Here is a 24,886-nt window from a genome sequence, read left to right on the forward strand (position 1 = left end):
TTGAAGTAGCCAACTTCTTTTATGTTTCTGGCACATCACACACCTGAAATTATATGTCTGAATCAATTTAGTCCAGAAACGCTGTGAGAATGTGGACAATTATATCAAACCGACACTTCTGAGATGCGGACGTCTGTAATTCTGCAGTCGCGGCGACACGTGATTCTCAAGTGTTCTTCACTCAAAGTCCAGCACGATTTTCAAAGCCTCCAAGATAAGTTACATTGGGAAACAAACAGGATAGATTAAGGGGATTATTTTTTCATTAAAGGAGTCATGACCTGTAATTTTCACTTTTCCACGAGAATCAATGTATGTTATGATTGCCTAACGATTATACACTGGCCGGGAAGCCGATATGTAAAAGTGAAGTGTTTGTTTACCCCTGGGTTCGTAAACCAGCCCACGTGCACGCGCACTCAAATACGAGATTTTAATTTCTGCCCCGACTTGACGTCAAGACGGGGCAGGATATACCATATATGGACACCGCAGACCTATGCCGCGGGAAGCCCGCCCTGCCCCTCTCCCCCTCACATTCAGTCGCGAAAGATGCAGAAACGTAGTGCACACGTGAGTTGCTCTGTTGTTGACTGCCAGAATCAACATGTAAATGTGTTTTCTCTCCCAAGAACGGACCAAGCTGTCAGGGACCAGTGGATTAAATTCATTTTTAATGACGCGGTTCCTACAACCCTTCCCACTGGCTTAACGTTAGGTGTCTGTGCTAATCATTTTACGCCGGAATCGTTCATATATTATACATGTATATTATATAACTATGACAACATATAATTGTATTGATTTTTTTATAGAATAGATAAGGATAGATAAATAAAACAAACAGTCAAGTAATAATAAACATAAAGAAAAAGATCACGTTACATGTCTGTAGAAGAAAAATATTGAATGTCTAAAAAAAACAACGTGAAACAAGGCAAAAACACCACATGATAGCAAACGTTGATCTCAATAACCACTGTAAGCTGATAAAAAAGTAGACTACATCTCTGTTAATGTAATCTACATTAAATAAAAGGTATAATGTATGTCTCAGTCAAAATGATTGTCTTTACCATTCAGAGACATCTTGATGTAGACGTCCTTCCATCGACTCTACATCTTCCCTTTCCAGCTCAGGTTCAGAGTCTGGCTCGTGCATATACGGTTGAATCCCGTAGGTCGCGGCCAGGTCGGGTTCATTCACAACTTGGGCCATGATGTCATTTTGGAATGATATGCTGAAGTTACCTGCGGTGTCAACCCCCCTCCTTCCTGCCACCAATCAACGCGCCCCTCATTTGCATTATTAAAATGACCGTCCACGACAGCCAAAATATCGCATCAGATCTCGCGAGACAATAATGCCTTCAGAAATAAGGGTCAGAGGAGCTCTGTGTTTATTTTTTTTCCACTTTTCTTTTTTAGAAGGGCCTGAAAGACTATAATAGAGCGTGGGTATCCAAGGTAATACTAGGTTATGACTCCTTTAAATATGATTTCTTGATGTTATGTATTTTTGGAATAATTTTAAGTCAAGCAAGTTAAGTTAATCAAGTTAAATTATTTTATAATACAATTTATTTTTATTATTGATTAATAGAAACTAATAAATAATAATATGCCACAGACTAAAGATTTTTCTAGTCGACAAGTAGTCATTCATTTAAGCCGTTAGTCGACTAGTCGTACGTTTATGATATTCATTTAATCACTTAAATATATAGTTGAGGGTGGCATCGGAAAACGGTTTGAGTTTCAGGGCTGAGAAAGAATATTATATGTTGCATTACTAACATTGTTCTACACTACAGAGAAATACTAAACCATGATTATGAGCCTTTACAATATAATTAAGCGCTCAAATGCCTGCATAAAGCTTGCCACAGCGCATTGGCACTCGATTGATTTTGATTAACCAACTAATTAAAATATGCTCTTCTCGTCTTAATGTCGCAAGATTAAAGTGTGACGTGATTTCTCGTTGAGATGAAAAGCTGTCTCGTCATATTGCCATGGCAGAGTGTGAGGGTGAAGTCAGGATAGAATATGCCACCGCTGCGTTTACATTACGCCTCCGCTGTTGATTTGCTGTTTTTAGGAAACATAAAAAAAAGTTTAATTTAGTTGGATTACAGTCGTTTCAGTTCCATCCAGCTCACCAGAGTCATAATGCAGCAGAATCAGGGTTCACTGATCACATGACGAGAGTAAGTGACGAAATGACTGACACGACCATGGCGGAGGATTCGTTGCACAACAGAGTCTAAAGCCCAAGGGGGTTATCCAGCACCCGAAGGCGTACCTTCCCCGGGGGCCGCCATTGGTTAGCAAGCCATCACCTGCTGTTAGCATTCCATTGACTCCCATTCATTTTGGCGTCACTTTGACAGCGAATAACTTTACATCTGAGGCGTTTAAAGACTCCATTTGTCCATTATTTATTTCTAAAGAAACACGACAATGTATAAAAGGCTCCATTACATTACCGTATCTTACGTTATGGCCCCGTAGATGCAGTTTTTGTAAAAATAGGCTAACGATTGCGTCATAACCACGCGACTCTCTGTTGCACAGTAGAGAGATTACCGTATGGACAGGAAGAGAAGCTCACGGGCAATCGGGGGGACGTGGAGGCAAAATGACAAAATAATTAATCAGAATACTTAGCAAAAGTTGCTCCTGCTCCAAGCTCATGGACAGCTCCTACTCACACTCTCCGTCTCTGTGAGTTTCTGAAGGGAATGATTCAGATTTCTCTCGGCACAGCTACTAGAAGACAGACGGGTTGCTCACGTCACATCTACGTCGTCAAGCTCAGTTTGAGTCTGTGCAGTCGCTCAGCCATCAGGAAGAAGAGCTTCTAATTGACTTCACTTTTCTCCGCTGAAGTCTATGGGGTCGCTGTGTCCATTTATTTTACTGTCTATGCTTAAGCCGCCTTTCCACTGCACACGACATTCGCATTTGATTGTCGCATTTCGCCCCCTAGTGTCAGTCGCACGGAACTTTGAACTTGGTCATGAAGCAACCGTTACCCTCGGCTATTCACAATCGTAAAATGAATGATTTAAATGAATTTAATGCATGCAAGAATATATCCACACAAAATAAATGACCCTCAATACATCTAAAATAAAAACATAGTAGATTTTATAGAGCTAATCAATATATATATTGATTTAATAATTCTAAAATATATTTTTCTGCCATAATTATTAATAACCGCCATTTTGCAGAAATAGCGTTTACAGAATGACGTCAAAGTTTTAAAATATTGGTAATTTTAGCTTCGCGCTCATAGTTTTGATTAGAATACATCACATCCGGTCGACCGGTCGCACACGGTCTAGCCGCAGAAGTTCAGATATTTCAACGCATCCGAAGCTCAAATCGGATGCGAAATTTCCGCATACGCATATGATCATAACTCCCGCAGCTCCCGAACGACTCTCCATTGGAAATGAATGACTTCCGGTTTGTCGGCTGTCGTTTGTTGTGTGCAGTGGAAAGGCGGCTTAAGCGTCTGATAAATGTCTTATCTTGTTGAATGCGTGTTCAGCGCCGCCGCTGCTCCTTACTCACAGAGTACACGCGATCGCGAAATCAAAAGTAAAAAGCGACCACGCATTCAAACGCAATTTCAATACCCCGCATTTTGAAAGCGGCTCCCTGATGCATACGAATATCTCTAAATACGAAAGCTATCTTAGGCTGGGCTGTGTAGTTGTAACCTTCTCTTAGCTCTCTTAGCTAAAAGTTTGGTCTGTATTTGCACTTTGAATATTAAGAGTACTTTGATGTTGTTGCTCTTATTGTTTTAATAAGACTAAGAGAAAACTGCGTTATTCATTTTTATTTATACTCATCGGACATTTCATCTCTGATCTGCCGCAATACGAACATTCCAGCGTCAATTACTGCAGAAAGAAGGAATGGAATATCATTTTGCAATATCATTTTGCACATGCATGTTTTTCCAACATGTCCAGGTTTAAAATGAATGATCCCTCAATATCAGAAAGGCTCATACCAGAGAGGAAACATTTATAGCACATACATGTTTGACATTTTGATGTCCTGCATGTGTTAACGCTGGACTCACATTAGTGGGACGGACTGTGTAGTTTTATGTCTGAGACATCTTCTCCACAATCTGGACACTTTGAATGTTTGCTCACCATAGAACATGTTTAATGTTGCCAAACACATCTACAGATGTCAGGCCAGAGTCAAAGTAGTTATTGGGTCCAGCTCCAGGTCACCGCAGTGCACATTTATGTTTTCTCTTACAGTCTCACTGCTCTTCTAATGAAAGGTTTGCTTGCTTAGATGTTTTTATGTGTCCTGGAAGGCCAAGCTTTTCGTTTCTCTTTCTCCCGGCCTTTCAAACCGCTTCACAATGCCGAAGTGTTAGTGAGTGTACTTGAAGCATTCATGGAGGGCAAACATTTGTTCTTTACTTAAGGCCAATGACTGTTGAACAGGATGCCAGTCTCCAGGCATCCAGTTCAACAGTCTTGTGTTGAACAAACTTCTTGTCTTGTGTGAAATCAGACGAGGACAATTAAGACAGAAGCACCTGGGACCCAGGGGTGAAGCCCAAATCTAGCTTGTAAAACCTGACGAATGTGTGCGGAGAGGACCAGCCTGTCACATCACACACCTCTTATAGGGATACCCCTATTATAAGGCTTACAAAGCTGCCATTCTCCTCCTGATCCAGTGCAACACGGAGGAAACACCAATGGGTTTCACCCTGAAAACACCACCCAAAAGTGTGTGTTAAACAGCTAGGCCGCCACGAAAACCTTTAGAGCGGAGGGAGACCTTTAACACTGCAGAGAATCGACCCTGCAGATATTACAGCACTGGACCAACCAGGCGGTTGATGAGGTATTATCCATTACCCTGGAATATTACCATTTAATTCTTCAGAATTAAATGCAGCCAAAGATCAACCAGACAAAAAAACTCGGTCTAGATGAAAAGCTGAATATAGTATTTTCATACAGGCATCTAACTTCTGAAAGCCAGACACATATTTCATTTAATTTCTTAAAATGCAGCCAAGAAATCAGACACGTATACACGGTCTGAATGACAGGCTGAATATTAATTTTAGAATAGTCTCAAATACAAAAAAGAATCATACAATCATGTCTTGCAAACACGCATAATTAGTTTGCATGTGATCATAGGAACAAGAGAGAAAGGGAATCTCCCGTCGGCTCAGTTCCCTCCGCATTATAAATATATTCCAGACCCGTAATCTACGCGAGATCATAGACACTTCCCTTGAGAAGAAAGCCAACAGGAGCCGATCTAAAACTCCCGATAGTGCATGCTTTTCTTTACACGTTAGGACATTTTATGAATGAACACTGTCAGCCCCCTTTACTAGAGCTGACGTGCCTTCTCCACTCCCAAACAAACAACACATACATCATGTGTATCCCCACTCGTAATGTAGCGAGGGCAGGGAGGAACACACGATTATTATACCATTATACTCCTGTCTTGATATATATATATATATATATAGCTGCCTGGTCATGACATAACCCGCCTGGGACTGATCGGACTGATTTCACACATGCTTCAGGACACTATCACGCTTCATGTCCGACACAGAGCGAGAACTAAACTTAAGATATATTTTCTTATTGTCTTTGCTTCTCAATTACATATATCTGATGTGTTTTGCATTTATGCATCTTAGAAGTGTATCCTATTAGAACTAAACACTAAGAAAACAGAAAAGACAGACATAAGATGCTATGGAGAATACATCTTTTCAATTACAGCACTGCTGGCTTGTTTTGCTATAAAATGCTCTGTTTTATGTGTCCAGTGAGATCTGGCGCTCTGCAAGGAAACAAACACAAAGCCACTTTAATATAAAGTCATATACTTCTCGTTTAACTTCAAACCCTTCATGGAGCATTAACTTTTTTCTGAGAGTGTTTTTAAGCAAGTTTTTCATCTTTAAAGTTTTTCAGATCTGAAAAATGAATTGTTGATCAACAAATCTGCTGTGTTCCTCAGGGAGAGAAAGGAGACGTCGGGCTGCCAGGCGCAGATGGACCACAAGGCGTTCCAGTGAGTCGCTTCTGCTGCTCTTCCTCTTTTATCCTGCTTAACAAAAGCTGCTTTTGTTAGATATGTGTCACGTGTATTCAAATGCAGTTCAATACCAATTTTTTAATCCAAACAAACATTCTCAGCACATGTTGACTGAGTCCTTCATAACTAGCAGTGTCAAAAATCTGACGATCCCTTTGCAGTGGTTCCTTAAAGTAACAGGGTCCTACATTCAGCTGTATCAAATTTAAGGCCATATAAAGTCTTAAATTATATAAGAATAGTCTTAATTATTATTTCAAGAGGTTTTAAATTTGGGGACATGATCGCGATATGGCTTAATGGGGTTATTAAACTTCAAGAGGTGATGATTTAAATAAATGTGAGCACTGTATGTTTTTACAGTAAAAACTTGGTGCTGTTGCATCATTTGCAGACATTCAATTATGACAATGTTTAATCTGTGGTGTTTTAAATGGTGTACTGGCAAAGCCGTTGCATTTCTAAAAAGCACAGCGTTTCTGATTTTCCAGAATTTTTCCAGAAAATTGCATTTTCATTCACCCGGTGGATTGAAAAGAAGCTAACGTGGATTCTTAAAATCTAAACATAATAAGATAATAACATGTTTTAAATGAATATAAAAATATAATGATTTTAAATTTTGACTAATCCAGTTTCTTAAAAAAATGGTTTAAATGCTGAAATGTGAGGTTTATCATTTTATATATTAGATTTTGGTCAAAACCAATATTGTTTGAACTTGTATTATGTTACTATAGAGTTGCTCAACCCGCCCATATGATATTATATTTAATTTATAAAGCCTCAAATTTGATTGTAAAGGATGGTAAGGAAAAGAGTAAGTAGAGAAGTCTGCTCTCGAAATGAGTGTGTGCAAGGCCCTGCTTCCACCGCAGTGTTTACAGATCTGCGGCGCGATGGAGAGAGAGCCAGCATGAGGAATCTGACATTCCCATCAATCTCAACATCTACAACAGCCAAGTGTTTGCAAGTCAAAACATCCTGTTCATTTGAGAGAAAAAAACATTTATTTTATTTGAGTCTGTGGCAGTTTAGCATCCTCCACAGAACCCTCACACTATAGTTTCTTACACATTACATGCCTCAGATGTGCCTCAGATGTGGGCAGCTTTACATCTGTAATCAATTACCATTAGCATTGTTTGCCTGCTTAAATGAGAGAAAATGGATTTTATATTTGATCTACATCTGAGTTCAATCCATACATCCAGTCGAGATTAAATAATTGCATGTCAAATGAACATCCAGCCTCAGTGGACTATTGAAACTGGCAGAAGAGCACAGAAATATACAAGCCTGGTTAGCTTGTTAATGTCGCCCACACACTTAATAAAGCACTGCATGTCTGCCAATCTGAATGAAGCGCTGCTCCCACTCACTGCCTGAAGCACACGCGTGACGCGGCCTCAATCCTCCTGCGCTGAAGCACACGTGTGACGCGGCCTCAATCCTCCTGCACTGAAGCACACGTGACGCGGCCTCAATCCTCCTGCGCTGAAGCACACGTGTGACGCGGCCTCAATCCTCCTGCGCTGAAGCACACGCGTGACGCGGCCTCAATCCTCCTGCGCTGAAGCACACGCGTGACGCGGCCTCAATCCTCCTGCGCTGAAGCACACGCGTGACGCGGCCTCAATCCTCCTGCGCTGAAGCACACGCGTGACGCGGCCTCAATCCTCCTGCGCTGAAGCACACGCGTGACGCGGCCTCAATCCTCCTGCGCTGAAGCACACGCGTGACGCGGCCTCAATCCTCCTGCGCTGAAGCACACGCGTGACGCGGCCTCAATCCTCCTGCGCTGAAGCACACGCGTGACGCGGCCTCAATCCTCCTGCGCTGAAGCACACGCGTGACGCGGCCTCAATCCTCCTGCGCTGAAGCACACGCGTGACGCGGCCTCAATCCTCCTGCGCTGAAGCACACGCGTGACGCGGCCTCAATCCTCCTGCGCTGAAGCACACGCGTGACGCGGCCTCAATCCTCCTGCGCTGAAGCACACGCGTGACGCGGCCTCAATCCTCCTGCGCTGAAGCACACGCGTGACGCGGCCTCAATCCTCCTGCGCTGAAGCACACGCGTGACGCGGCCTCAATCCTCCTGCGCTGAAGCACACGCGTGACGCGGCCTCAATCCTCCTGCGCTGAAGCACACGCGTGGCGCGGCCTCAATCCTCCTGCGCTGAAGCACACGCGTGGCGCGGCCTCAATCCTCCTGCGCTGAAGCACACGCGTGGCGCGGCCTCAATCCTCCTGCGCTGAAGCACACGCGTGACGCGGCCTCAATCCTCCTGCGCTGAAGCACACGCGTGACGCGGCCTCAATCCTCCTGCGCTGAAGCACACGCGTGGCGCGGCCTCAATCCTCCTGAACTGAAGCACACGCGTGACGCGGCCTCAATCCTCCTTCGCTGAAGCACACGCGTGACGCGGCCTCAATCCTCCTGCGCTGAAGCACACGCGTGGCGCGGCCTCAATCCTCCTGAACTGAAGCACACGCGTGACGCGGCCTCAATCCTCCTGCGCTGAAGCACACGTGTGACGCGGCCTCAATCCTCATTAACTGAAGCACACGCGTGACGCGGCCTCAATCCTCCTGAACTGAAGCACACGCGTGACGCGGCCTCAATCCTCCTGCACTGAAGCACACGCGTGACGCGGCCTCAATCCTCCTGCACTGAAGCACACGCGTGACGCGGCCTCAATCCTCCTGCACTGAAGCACACGCGTGACGCGGCCTCAATCCTCCTGCACTGAAGCACACGCGTGACGCGGCCTCAATCCTCCTGCACTGAAGCACACGCGTGACGCCGCCTCAATCCTCCTGCACTGAAGCACACGCGTGACGCGGCCTCAATCCTCCTGCACTGAAGCACACGCGTGACGTGGCCTCAATCCTCCTGCACTGAAGCACACACGTGACGCGGCCTCAATCCTCCTGCACTGAAGCACAGCGCCGCCTCCTGCACTGAAGCACACGCGTGACGCCGCCTCAATCCTCCTGCGCTGAAGCACACGCGTGACGCGGCCTCAATCCTCCTGCGCTGAAGCACACGCGTGACGCGGCCTCAATCCTCCTGCGCTGAAGCACACGCGTGACGCGGCCTCAATCCTCCTGCGCTGAAGCACACGCGTGACGCGGCCTCAATCCTCCTGCGCTGAAGCACACGCGTGACGCGGCCTCAATCCTCCTGCGCTGAAGCACACGCGTGGCGCGGCCTCAATCCTCCTGAACTGAAGCACACGCATGACGCGGCCTCAATCCTCCTTCGCTGAAGCACACGCGTGACGCGGCCTCAATCCTCCTGCGCTGAAGCACACGCGTGGCGCGGCCTCAATCCTCCTGAACTGAAGCACACGCATGACGCGGCCTCAATCCTCCTTCGCTGAAGCACACGTGTGACGCGGCCTCAATCCTCATTAACTGAAGCACACGTGTGACGCGGCCTCAATCCTCATTAACTGAAGCACACGTGTGACGCGGCCTCAATCCTCCTGAACTGAAGCACACGCATGACGCGGCCTCAATCCTCCTTCGCTGAAGCACACGCGTGACGCGGCCTCAATCCTCCTGCGCTGAAGCACACGCGTGGCGCGGCCTCAATCCTCCTGAACTGAAGCACACGCATGACGCGGCCTCAATCCTCCTTCGCTGAAGCACACGCGTGACGCGGCCTCAATCCTCCTGCGCTGAAGCACACGCGTGGCGCGGCCTCAATCCTCCTGAACTGAAGCACACGCATGACGCGGCCTCAATCCTCCTTCGCTGAAGCACACGTGTGACGCGGCCTCAATCCTCATTAACTGAAGCACACGTGTGACGCGGCCTCAATCCTCATTAACTGAAGCACACGTGTGACGCGGCCTCAATCCTCCTGAACTGAAGCACACGCATGACGCGGCCTCAATCCTCCTTCGCTGAAGCACACGCGTGACGCGGCCTCAATCCTCCTGCGCTGAAGCACACGCGTGGCGCGGCCTCAATCCTCCTGAACTGAAGCACACGCATGACGCGGCCTCAATCCTCCTTCGCTGAAGCACACGTGTGACGCGGCCTCAATCCTCATTAACTGAAGCACACGCGTGACGCGGCCTCAATCCTCCTGCGCTGAAGCACACGTGTGACGCGGCCTCAATCCTCATTAACTGAAGCACACGTGTGACGCGGCCTCAATCCTCCTGAACTGAAGCACACGCGTGACGCGGCCTCAATCCTCCTGCACTGAAGCACACGCGTGACGCGGCCTCAATCCTCCTGCACTGAAGCACACGCGTGACGCGGCCTCAATCCTCCTGCACTGAAGCACACGCGTGACGCGGCCTCAATCCTCCTGCACTGAAGCACACGCGTGACGCGGCCTCAATCCTCCTGCACTGAAGCACACGTGTGACGCGGCCTCAATCCTCCTGAACTGAAGCACACGCGTGACGTGGCCTCAATCCTCCTGCACTGAAGCACAGCGCCGCCTCCTGCACTGAAGCACACGCGTGACGCCGCCTCAATCCTCCTGCGCTGAAGCACACGCGTGACTCGACCTCAATCCTCCTGCACTGAAGCACACCTGTGACGCGGCCTCAATCCTCCTGAACTGAAGCACACACGTGACGCGGCCTCAATCCTCCTGTGCTGAAGCACACGCGTGACGTGGCCTCAATCCTCCTGCACTGAAGCACACGTGTGACGCGGCCTCAATCCTCCTGAACTGAAGCACACGCGTGACGTGGCCTCAATCCTCCTGCACTGAAGCACACACGTGACGTGGCCTCAATCCTCCTGCACTGAAGCACACGCGTGACGTGGCCTCAATCCTCCTGCACTGAAGCACACGCGTGACGCGGCCTCAATCCTCCTGCACTGAAGCACACCTGTGACGCGGCCTCAATCCTCCTGAACTGAAGCACACACGTGACGCGGCCTCAATCCTCCTGCACTGAAGCACAGCGCCGCCTCCTGCACTGAAGCACACGCGTGACGCGGCCTCAATCCTCCTGCACTGAAGCACACCTGTGACGCGGCCTCAATCCTCCTGAACTGAAGCACACACGTGACGCCGCCTCAATCCTCCTGCGCTGAAGCACACGCGTGACTCGACCTCAATCCTCCTGCACTGAAGCACACCTGTGACGCGGCCTCAATCCTCCTGAACTGAAGCACACACGTGACGCGGCCTCAATCCTCCTGTGCTGAAGCACACGCGTGACGTGGCCTCAATCCTCCTGCACTGAAGCACACGCGTGATGCGGCCTCAATCCTCCTGAACTGAAGCACACACGTGACGCCGCCTCAATCCTCCTGCGCTGAAGCACACGCGTGACTCGACCTCAATCCTCCTGCACTGAAGCACACCTGTGACGCGGCCTCAATCCTCCTGAACTGAAGCACACACGTGACGCCGCCTCAATCCTCCTGCGCTGAAGCACACGCGTGACTCGACCTCAATCCTCCTGCACTGAAGCACACCTGTGACGCGGCCTCAATCCTCCTGAACTGAAGCACACACGTGACGCGGCCTCAATCCTCCTGTGCTGAAGCACACGCGTGACGTGGCCTCAATCCTCCTGCACTGAAGCACACACGTGACGTGGCCTCAATCCTCCTGCACTGAAGCACACGCGTGACGCGGCCTCAATCCTCCTGAACTGAAGCACAGCGCCGCCTACTGCACTGAAGCACTCGTGACGCCGCCTCAATCCTCCTGCGCTGAAGCACACTTGTGACTCGACCTCAATCCTCCTGCACTGAAGCACACGCGTGACGCCTCAATCCTCCTGCACTGAAGCACACGTGACGTGGCCTCAATCCTCCTGCACTGAAGCACACGCGTGACGCGGCCTCAATCCTCCTGAACTGAAGCACAGCGCCGCCTACTGCACTGAAGCACTCGTGACGCCGCCTCAATCCTCCTGCGCTGAAGCACACTTGTGACTCGACCTCAATCCTCCTGCACTGAAGCACACGCGTGACGCCTCAATCCTCCTGCGCTGAAGCACACGCATGACGCGGCCTCAATCCTCCTGCGCTGAAGCACACGCATGACGCGGCCTCAATCCTCCTGAACTGAAGCACAGCGCCGCCTCCTGCACTGAAGCACACTCGTGACGCCGCCTCAATCCTCCTGCGCTGAAGCACACTTGTGACTCGACCTCAATCCTCCTGCACTGAAGCACACGCGTGACGCCTCAATCCTCCTGCGCTGAAGCACACGCATGACGCGGCCTCAATCCTCCTGCGCTGAAGCACACGCATGACGCGGCCTCAATCCTCCTGAACTGAAGCACAGCGCCGCCTCCTGCACTGAAGCACACTCGTGACGCCGCCTCAATCCTCCTGCACTGAAGCACACGCGTGACGTGGCCTCAATCCTCCTGCACTGAAGCACACGCGTGACGCGGCCTCAATCCTCCTGCACTGAAGCACACGTGACGCGGCCTCAATCCTTTTGAACTGAAGCACACGCGTGACGCGGCCTCAATCCTCCTGCACTGAGGCACACGTGACGTGGCCTCAATCCTCCTGCACTGAAGCACACGCGTGACGCGGCCTCAATCCTCCTGAACTGAAGCACAGCACCGCCTACTGCACTGAAGCACTCGTGACGCCGCCTCAATCCTCCTGCGCTGAAGCACACTTGTGACTCGACCTCAATCCTCCTGCACTGAAGCACACGCGTGACGCCTCAATCCTCCTGCGCTGAAGCACACGCATGACGCGGCCTCAATCCTCCTGCGCTGAAGCACACGCATGACGCGGCCTCAATCCTCCTGAACTGAAGCACAGCGCCGCCTCCTGCACTGAAGCACACTCGTGACGCCGCCTCAATCCTCCTGCGCTGAAGCACACTTGTGACTCGACCTCAATCCTCCTGCACTGAAGCACACGCGTGACGCCTCAATCCTCCTGCGCTGAAGCACACGCATGACGCGGCCTCAATCCTCCTGCGCTGAAGCACACGCATGACGCGGCCTCAATCCTCCTGCACTGAAGAACACGCGTGACGCCTCAATCCTCCTGCGCTGAAGCACACGCATGACGCGGCCTCAATCCTCCTGCACTGAAGCACACGCGTGACGCCGCCTCAATCCTCCTGCACTGAAGCACACGCGTGACGCTGCCTCAATCCTCCTGCACTGAAGCACACGTGACGCGGCCTCAATCCTCCTGCACTGAAGCACACGCGTGACGCGGCCTCAATCCTCCTGCACTGAAGCACACGTGACGCGGCCTCAATCCTCCTGCACTGAAGCACACGCGTGACGCGGCCTCAATCCTCCTGCACTGAAGCACACGCGTGACGCGGCCTCAATCCTCCTGCACTGAAGCACACGCGTGACGCGGCCTCAATCCTCCTGCACTGAAGCACACGCGTGACGCGGCCTCAATCCTCCTGCACTGAAGCACACATCCTGTTTTGTATTTTTAGATAAATTATATAATGAGTTTTTTTTTTTTTTTTTCTCAAATGCTTATTTTCATTAATATATATTGTCACAAAGCAAAAAATATGAATCGTCCTAAATTTAGGCATAATTTTCTTCAAGCAAAATATAATTGCGTTTTTTCTTTTTTGATATTAAGGTGCAATGCAACCCAAACGCGATCTTGAGAGATTTTGTGAGTTTGGTTTTATTTATTTCTGTTTTATAAATAATGATTAATGTCCTCTGCCAGTAATGAGCTGGTTCACCTGAATCCGTCAGTTATATTTGGACCATTTGGCTTTGCCCTTGAGAGCATTGCTGTGATTTGCTAATAAGTCATTTTCTGCCACTAATCATTACATCTCAACCTGGCAAATTAACACTTGACTCATTTTTCTGGTCATGTGTGACTCCTTTCATCCTGCAGGTAATTACATTTACAGTCTCGCTCTCCTTCCTGTACTCTTACATTTCTGCAGTGTTTCCTCTCAAATTAAACCTGCGATGGCCTCAGAAGTTTTTTTAATGTAATTCAGCTTCTCTGAAAGAAGAAGAGCCTTTGAGTGAAACGCAATCGATGGTCACTCACTATGAAATGACTTATTAAGGCTAGATTTTATGCAGGAATCTCCATTTCAAAGCTGTGTGACTAGCCTTGCTGTGTAATCTCTAGGGACCTTGATGTTTCCTCCACACTGTTCATAAGCCTGTTATTCAGTCTTATGAAGATACAACAGATGATTCATTTTTGTGAACACAAACATTTGGGCAACAACCGCAGGTGCTGAAAAAAGATGAATGTTGTGAAGCTGCTCTAATGCGGGACCCGCTGAAACTAAAGCCCACTTTGTTGCATGAGTGTTTTCTAGTAAAAGACAAATGACATTTCCATTTTTAGATCCTCATCAGGGTATCTTGAAGTTGTTATTGAGTCTGTGGCAGGAAGGAAGAGGCATTTGGTTCTCGTATTTCATTTTTGGAGTAAATAGTGGTTGTTTTAGGTGTTAACAGAACGTTCACACATCTGTTAAAGTATTTTCCATTTTTAATGCACAAATGCACTAAAAGAAACTTTTTCAAAGAGAACAGCTGATGCATGTTATTTAAATGTTTTCATTTTGATACTTTAATGTAAAATATGAGATATTTTGAGGTATAAAAGAGCTTTGGGCAAATTTTTAGCTAATTCTCAATTCCCATAATTTATGATTCTTATTAGATTCTCATTACTGTAGTATTTTTCTGTTGTTGTTGATGTTGAATGAATAAATAATTGTACATATATGAACAATAACAATAATAATATGTTTAATGCATATATATTTATAAATAATCAATTTAAATCAATTGATGTTTTTGAGGTATTAAAAAGGGCCTTGTGGTCATTTCGAGCTAATTCCCATTATTTTGCAATAGTGATTCTCATTAGTATAATCTTATAATTTGATAAAGAAATTAATAAATAAATAAATAATATATTTTCATATAAATGATAAATGTATATAAATAATATGTTTACAATAATAATATTAATGATAAAGTAATTAAAAGTCATTTACCAAGTAAAATACTAATTAAACTTAAACATGAGATATTCTGAGATATTAAAAGTGCCTTTTACATTTAGTCATTTAGCAGACGCTTTTATCCAAAGGAATAAAATAAATTCCTTTGGATAACAGGAATTTTTATACAGGAATAGAAACATCAGCAGACGTGATTTTAAATCTTCAAGAAAGAGTATGATAGTCAGATTTTTGCGGAAAATATTAACAGTGCAGTTTTTGTTTTTCTGTGCGTAATGACTTGGTTAGAGACTTCGTACTCTAATATGAGGATCATCACTGACTCACTGGAGCCTCAACAGAAGCAGATCATGGAGGAAGTTTTTAATGGATCTCAATTAAAGTCGTTTAGTGGGCGAGAAAAACAGACACTGAATATGTGTGAATGTCAGAAAGTCAATTGTGTCCTTTTCTTGGCAGGCTACCATTACAGCAATAGCTTTTCCAGAGCGTAGGATTACTTGAGTGGCATCCTGGTAATCCTGTAAAATGATGAATGATGAAAGTATATTGGGACTTGATCTCGACGGTGTGTGTGTGTGTGTGTTTGTGTGAAACACAAGGACATGAAGCGTGCCGCTGACGGATTTTGTTCTCTCCAGGGAATCCGTGGGTTTCCCGGTGAAGCAGGAGCGGTCGGAGCACAGGTATGAACACACACACACACACACACACACACACACACACACACCACGACTTGTGTCAATCAATCAATCAATCAATCAATCAATCAATCAATCAGTTTAGGTGAATATATATCTGTCTATATCTATATAAGTCAGTTTCAGTGTTATACATTTTACTGTTTTGCTTTTATTATTAATAATAATACACAATAACACTATTTTATTGTTTATTTGTTAGCATTAGTTAACTACTTTAGTTAACATTAACTAATAATGAACAATACTTCTGCAGCATTTATTAATCTTAGTTACTGTTACTTTCATCATTTACTTATACATTATGAAAATTAAATTTTGTATTTGTTATCATTAGTTACTGCACTGTGAACTAACATGAACACACAATGAACAGCTGTATTTTTATACAACTATACATATATAGTTGTATACGTAGGAACACTCCTACATATCCTACGTACGCTCGCTCGCTAGGAAAGTTTTTTCTTCGTGGAAGTTTTGTGTTTGGTGAGCTAATAAAATGTTAAAACTCAGTCGAATCAATATGTTGTGTACAGTTATTTAATTATGCCATCCAGTATCGTGGATTTGCTCTCTCTCGTTTCATACAAACGCAGCGGCGGCCATTTTGTGTTACGAAGACCAGATCCTGATCACCCTGTCAGGTTTATTCCGACATAACTACTGGCTGGATGTACATGATCCCTTACTTAACAAAGATTAATAAATACTGCAATAAATGTATTGTTCATTGTTAGTTAATGTTAGTTAATACATTAACTAATGTTAACAAATTAAACCTTATTGTAAAGTGTTACAATAATATTAAGTAATGTATTTATGTTTTATAATAGTGTGAAACATGTTAATGGTGCCAAAACATTTAAATTATGCAAAATATTATTTCTTGTGATTTTTTAATGAAATCTGTCAGACAGGTTTTGTGAAATTCACCCATTTTTAAAATAAACAAGGTTAAAAACGGTCATGTGTAAGAATCATATCTTTAACACACACACCATCAGTGTGTGTGTGTGTGTGTAACGCTGTGGATCTGGTGTCGGGGGGTTTAGGGTGCAAGAGGAGCCGCTGGCCAGAAAGGCTCACCCGGACCGAGAGGACCTCCGGTGAGTAAACGTCCCACAATGCATCAGGCTTACCTCTTTACCCTCTCATTGTGTCAACTGACCCGGGAAAATTGGACACTTCAGAGAAATTGGATCGTGTCCCAGACAGCGGCTCATCAGATCCTGAGAGAGACAAGAGCAATTTAGACAGGGATAAGAGGTTAAGCAGCGATTGTGTTACAAAGTGAACAGTGTTAGGGTGATCTCTGATGGACACACACACACACTCGACAGAGTGAACAGTGTTAGGGTGATCTCTGATGGACACACACACACACTCGACAGAGTGAACAGTGTTAGGGTGATCTCTGATGGACACACACACACACACACACACACTCGACAGAGTGAACAGTGTTAGGGTGATCTCTGATGGACACACACACACACTCGACAGAGTGAACAGTGTTAGGGTGATCTCTGATGGACACACACACACACACACACACACTCGACAGAGTGAACAGTGTTAGGGTGATCTCTGATGGACACACACACACACTCGACAAAGTGAACAGTGTTAGGGTGACCTCTGATGGACACACACACACACACACACACACTCGACAGAGTGAACAGTGTTAGGGTGATCTCTGATGGACACACACACACACTCGACAGAGTGAACAGTGTTAGGGTGATCTCTGATGGACACACACACACTCGACAGAGTGAACAGTGTTAGGGTGATCTCTGATGGACACACACACACACACACACACACACACACACTCGACAGAGTGAACAGTGTTAGGGTGATCTCTGATGGACACACACACACACTCGACAGAGTGAACAGTGTTAGGGTGATCTCTGATGGACACACACACACACACACACACACTCGACAGAGTGAACAGTGTTAGGGTGATCTCTGATGGACACACACACACACTCGACAAAGTGAACAGTGTTAGGGTGACCTCTGATGGACACACACACACACACACACACACTCGACAGAGTGAACAGTGTTAGGGTGATCTCTGATGGACACACACACACACTCGACAGAGTGAACAGTGTTAGGGTGATCTCTGATGGACACACACACACACTCGACAGAGTGAACAGTGTTAGGGTGACCTCTGATGGACACACACACACTCGACAGAGTGAACAGTGTTAGGGTGACCTCTGATGGACACACACACACTCGACAGAGTGAACAGTGTTAGGGTGACCTCTGATGGACACACACACACTCGACAGAGTGAACAGTGTTAGGGTGACCTCTGATGGACACACACACACACACACTCGACAGAGTGAACAGTGTTAGGGTGATCTCTGATGGACACACACACACACTCGACAGAGTGAACAGTGTTAGGGTGATCTCTGATGGACACACACACACTCGACAGAGTGAACAGTGTTAGGGTGACCTCTGATGGACACACACACACTCGACAGAGTGAACAGTGTTAGGGTGATCTCTGATGGACACACACACACACTCGACAGAGTGAACAGTGTTAGGGTGACCTCTGATGGACACACACACACTCGACAGAGTGAACAGTGTTAGGCTGACATCTGATGGACACACACACACTCGACAGAGTGAACAGTGTTAGGGTGACCTCTGATGGACACACACACACTCGACAGAGTGAACAGTGTTAGGGTGACCTCTGATGGACAGACACACACACACACACACACACACACACACACGACAGAGTGAACAGTGTTAGGGTGACCTCTGATGGACACACACACACTCGACAGAGTGAACAGTGTTAGGGTGATCTCTGATGGACACACACACACACTCGACAGAGTGAACAGTGTTAGGGTGACCTCTGATGGACACACACACTCGACAGAGTGAACAGTGTTAGGGTGACCTCTGATGGACACACACACACACACACACTCGACAGAGTGAACAGTGTTAGGGTGATCTCTGATGGACACACACACTCGACAGAGTGAACAGTGTTAGGGTGACCTCTGATGGACAAACACACACACACACTCGACATAGTGAACAGTGTTAGGGTGATCTCTGATGGACACACACACACACTCGACAGAGTGAACAGTGTTAGGCTGACGTCTGATGGACAGACACACACTCGACAGAGTGAACAGTGTTAGGGTGACCTCTGATGGACACACACACACACTCGACAGAGTGAACAGTGTTAGGGTGACCTCTGATGGACACACACACACTCGACAGAGTGAACAGTGTTAGGGTGACCTCTGATGGACACACACACACACTCGACAGAGTGAACAGTGTTAGGGTGACCTCTGATGGACAAACACACACACACTCGACAGAGTGAACAGTGTTAGGGTGACCTCTGATGGACACACACACACTCGACAGAGTGAACAGTGTTAGGGTGACCTCTGATGGACACACACACACTCGACAGAGTGAACAGTGTTAGGGTGATCTCTGATGGACACACACACACTCGACAGAGTGAACAGTGTTAGGGTGACCTCTGATGGACAAACACACACACACTCGACAGAGTGAACAGTGTTAGGCTGACATCTGATGGACACACACACACTCGACAGAGTGAACAGTGTTAGGGTGATCTCTGATGGACACACACACACACACTCGACAGAGTGAACAGTGTTAGGGTGACCTCTGATGGACACACACACACACTCGACAGAGTGAACAGTGTTAGGGTGACCTCTGATGGACACACACACACACACACTCGACAGAGTGAACAGTGTTAGGGTGACCTCTGATGGACAAACACACACACACTCGACAGAGTGAACAGTGTTAGGGTGACCTCTGATGGACACACACACTCGACAGAGTGAAAAGTGTTAGGGTGACCTCTGATGGACACACACACACACACACTCGACAGAGTGAACAGTGTTAGGGTGACCTCTGATGGACACACACACACTCGACAGAGTGAACAGTGTTAGGGTGACCTCTGATGGACACACACACACACTCGACAGAGTGAACAGTGTTAGGGTGATCTCTGATGGACAAACACACACACACTCGACAGAGTGAACAGTGTTAGGGTGACCTCTGATGGACACACACACACTCGACAGAGTGAACAGTGTTAGGGTGACCTCTGATGGACACACACACACACACTCGACAGAGTGAACAGTGTTAGGGTGACCTCTGATGGACACACACACACTCGACATAGTGAACAGTGTTAGGGTGACCTCTGATGGACACACACACACACTCGACAGAGTGAACAGTGTTAGGGTGACCTCTGATGGACAAACACACACACACTCGACAGAGTGAACAGTGTTAGGGTGACCTCTGATGGACACACACACACTCGACAGAGTGAACAGTGTTAGGGTGACCTCTGATGGACACACACACACTCGACAGAGTGAACAGTGTTAGGGTGACCTCTGATGGACACACACACACACTCGACAGAGTGAACAGTGTTAGGGTGACCTCTGATGGACAAACACACACACACTCGACAGAGTGAACAGTGTTAGGGTGACCTCTGATGGACACACACACTCGACAGAGTGAACAGTGTTAGGCTGACATCTGATGGACACACACACACTCGACAGAGTGAACAGTGTTAGGGTGACCTCTGATGGACAAACACACACTCGACAGAGTGAACAGTGTTAGGGTGACCTCTGATGGACACACACACACTCGACAGAGTGAACAGTGTTAGGGTGACCTCTGATGGACACACACACACACTCGACAGAGTGAACAGTGTTAGGGTGACCTCTGATGGACACACACACACACTCGACAGAGTGAACAGTGTTAGGGTGACATCTGATGGACACACACACACTCGACAGAGTGAACAGTGTTAGGGTGACCTCTGATGGACACACACACACACTCGACAGAGTGAACAGTGTTAGGGTGACCTCTGATGGACACACACACACTCGACAGAGTGAACAGTGTTAGGGTGACCTCTGATGGACACACACACACACTCGACAGAGTGAACAGTGTTAGGGTGACCTCTGATGGACACACACACTCGACAGAGTGAACAGTGTTAGGCTGACATCTGATGGACACACACACACTCGACAGAGTGAACAGTGTTAGGGTGACCTCTGATGGACACACACACACTCGACAGAGTGAACAGTGTTAGGGTGACCTCTGATGGACACACACACACACTCGACAGAGTGAACAGTGTTAGGGTGACCTCTGATGGACACACACACACACTCGACAGAGTGAACAGTGTTAGGGTGACATCTGATGGACACACACACACTCGACAGAGTGAACAGTGTTAGGGTGACCTCTGATGGACACACACACACACTCGACAGAGTGAACAGTGTTAGGGTGACCTCTGATGGACACACACACACTCGACAGAGTGAACAGTGTTAGGGTGACCTCTGATGGACACACACACACACTCGACAGAGTGAACAGTGTTAGGGTGACCTCTGATGGACACACACACACTCGACAGAGTGAACAGTGTTAGGGTGACCTCTGATGGACACACACACACACTCGACAGAGTGAACAGTGTTAGGGTGACCTCTGATGGACACACACACACACACTCGACAGAGTGAACAGTGTTAGGGTGACCTCTGATGGACACACACACACTCGACAGAGTGAACAGTGTTAGGGTGACCTCTGATGGACACACACACACTCGACAGAGTGAACAGTGTTAGGGTGACCTCTGATGGACACACACACACTCGACAGAGTGAACAGTGTTAGGGTGACCTCTGATGGACACACACACACACACACACACTCGACAGAGTGAACAGTGTTAGGGTGACCTCTGATGGACACACACACACTCGACAGAGTGAACAGTGTTAGGGTGACCTCTGATGGACACACACACACTCGACAGAGTGAACAGTGTTAGGGTGACTTCTGATGGACACACACACACACACTCGACAGAGTGAACAGTGTTAGGCTGACATCTGATGGACACACACACACACTCGACAGAGTGAACAGTGTTAGGGTGACCTCTGATGGACACACACACACTCGACAGAGTGAACAGTGTTAGGGTGACCTCTGATGGACACACACACACACTCGACAGAGTGAACAGTGTTAGGGTGATCTCTGATGGACAAACACACACACACTCGACAGAGTGAACAGTGTTAGGGTGACCTCTGATGGACACACACACACTCGACAGAGTGAACAGTGTTAGGGTGACCTCTGATGGACACACACACACTCGACAGAGTGAACAGTGTTAGGGTGACCTCTGATGGACACACACACACACTCGACAGAGTGAACAGTGTTAGGGTGACCTCTGATGGACACACACACACTCGACAGAGTGAACAGTGTTAGGCTGACATCTGATGGACACACACACACTCGACAGAGTGAACAGTGTTAGGGTGACCTCTGATGGACACACACACACACTCGACAGAGTGAACAGTGTTAGGGTGACCTCTGATGGACAAACACACACACACTCGACAGAGTGAACAGTGTTAGGGTGACCTCTGATGGACACACACACTCGACAGAGTGAACAGTGTTAGGGTGACCTCTGATCGACACACACACTCGACAGAGTGAACAGTGTTAGGCTGACATCTGATGGACACACACACACTCGACAGAGTGAACAGTGTTAGGGTGACCTCTGATGGACACACACACACTCGACAGAGTGAACAGTGTTAGGGTGACCTCTGATGGACACACACACACACTCGACAGAGTGAACAGTGTTAGGGTGACCTCTGATGGACACACACACACACTCGACAGAGTGAACAGTGTTAGGGTGACATCTGATGGACACACACACACACTCGACAGAGTGAACAGTGTTAGGGTGACCTCTGATGGACACACACACACACACTCGACAGAGTGAACAGTGTTAGGGTGACCTCTGATGGACACACACACACTCGACAGAGTGAACAGTGTTAGGGTGACCTCTGATGGACACACACACACACTCGACAGAGTGAACAGTGTTAGGGTGACCTCTGATGGACACACACACACACTCGACAGAGTGAACAGTGTTAGGCTGACATCTGATGGACACACACACACTCGACAGAGTGAACAGTGTTAGGGTGACCTCTGATGGACACACACACACACTCGACAGAGTGAACAGTGTTAGGGTGACCTCTGATGGACAAACACACACACACTCGACAGAGTGAACAGTGTTAGGGTGACCTCTGATGGACACACACACACTCGACAGAGTGAACAGTGTTAGGGTGACCTCTGATGGACACACACACACTCGACAGAGTGAACAGTGTTAGGGTGACCTCTGATGGACACACACACACACTCGACAGAGTGAACAGTGTTAGGGTGACCTCTGATGGACAAACACACACACACTCGACAGAGTGAACAGTGTTAGGGTGACCTCTGATGGACACACACACTCGACAGAGTGAACAGTGTTAGGCTGACATCTGATGGACACACACACACTCGACAGAGTGAACAGTGTTAGGGTGACCTCTGATGGACAAACACACACTCGACAGAGTGAACAGTGTTAGGGTGACCTCTGATGGACACACACACACTCGACAGAGTGAACAGTGTTAGGGTGACCTCTGATGGACACACACACACACTCGACAGAGTGAACAGTGTTAGGGTGACCTCTGATGGACACACACACACACTCGACAGAGTGAACAGTGTTAGGGTGACATCTGATGGACACACACACACTCGACAGAGTGAACAGTGTTAGGGTGACCTCTGATGGACACACACACACACTCGACAGAGTGAACAGTGTTAGGGTGACCTCTGATGGACACACACACACTCGACAGAGTGAACAGTGTTAGGGTGACCTCTGATGGACACACACACACACTCGACAGAGTGAACAGTGTTAGGGTGACCTCTGATGGACACACACACTCGACAGAGTGAACAGTGTTAGGCTGACATCTGATGGACACACACACACTCGACAGAGTGAACAGTGTTAGGGTGACCTCTGATGGACACACACACACTCGACAGAGTGAACAGTGTTAGGGTGACCTCTGATGGACACACACACACACTCGACAGAGTGAACAGTGTTAGGGTGACCTCTGATGGACACACACACACACTCGACAGAGTGAACAGTGTTAGGGTGACATCTGATGGACACACACACACTCGACAGAGTGAACAGTGTTAGGGTGACCTCTGATGGACACACACACACACTCGACAGAGTGAACAGTGTTAGGGTGACCTCTGATGGACACACACACACTCGACAGAGTGAACAGTGTTAGGGTGACCTCTGATGGACACACACACACACTCGACAGAGTGAACAGTGTTAGGGTGACCTCTGATGGACACACACACACTCGACAGAGTGAACAGTGTTAGGGTGACCTCTGATGGACACACACACACACTCGACAGAGTGAACAGTGTTAGGGTGACCTCTGATGGACACACACACACACACTCGACAGAGTGAACAGTGTTAGGGTGACCTCTGATGGACACACACACACTCGACAGAGTGAACAGTGTTAGGGTGACCTCTGATGGACACACACACACTCGACAGAGTGAACAGTGTTAGGGTGACCTCTGATGGACACACACACACTCGACAGAGTGAACAGTGTTAGGGTGACCTCTGATGGACACACACACACACACACACACTCGACAGAGTGAACAGTGTTAGGGTGACCTCTGATGGACACACACACACTCGACAGAGTGAACAGTGTTAGGGTGACCTCTGATGGACACACACACACTCGACAGAGTGAACAGTGTTAGGGTGACTTCTGATGGACACACACACACACACTCGACAGAGTGAACAGTGTTAGGCTGACATCTGATGGACACACACACACACTCGACAGAGTGAACAGTGTTAGGGTGACCTCTGATGGACACACACACACTCGACAGAGTGAACAGTGTTAGGGTGACCTCTGATGGACACACACACACACTCGACAGAGTGAACAGTGTTAGGGTGATCT

The 24,886-nt window shown here is 47.5% G+C and overlaps 1 protein-coding gene across 1 annotated transcript in view; it reads left to right on the plus strand.

Moving 5' to 3' along the window:
* LOC311075548 (uncharacterized protein) overlaps positions 1–24,886 on the plus strand; it is an 82,920-nt gene that overhangs the window by 35,791 nt on the left and 22,243 nt on the right. Inside the window, exons 17-19 of the mRNA XM_084103044.1 lie at positions 6,049–6,102; positions 15,711–15,755; positions 16,826–16,879. Of these exons, the coding sequence (XP_083959170.1) occupies positions 6,049–6,102; positions 15,711–15,755; positions 16,826–16,879 (153 nt within the window). The remainder of the gene's footprint in view (positions 1–6,048; positions 6,103–15,710; positions 15,756–16,825; positions 16,880–24,886) is intronic.

Source organism: Abramis brama (assembly GCF_963993115.1).
Source record: "Abramis brama genome assembly, chromosome: 24".
NCBI lineage: Eukaryota > Metazoa > Chordata > Actinopteri > Cypriniformes > Leuciscidae > Abramis > Abramis brama.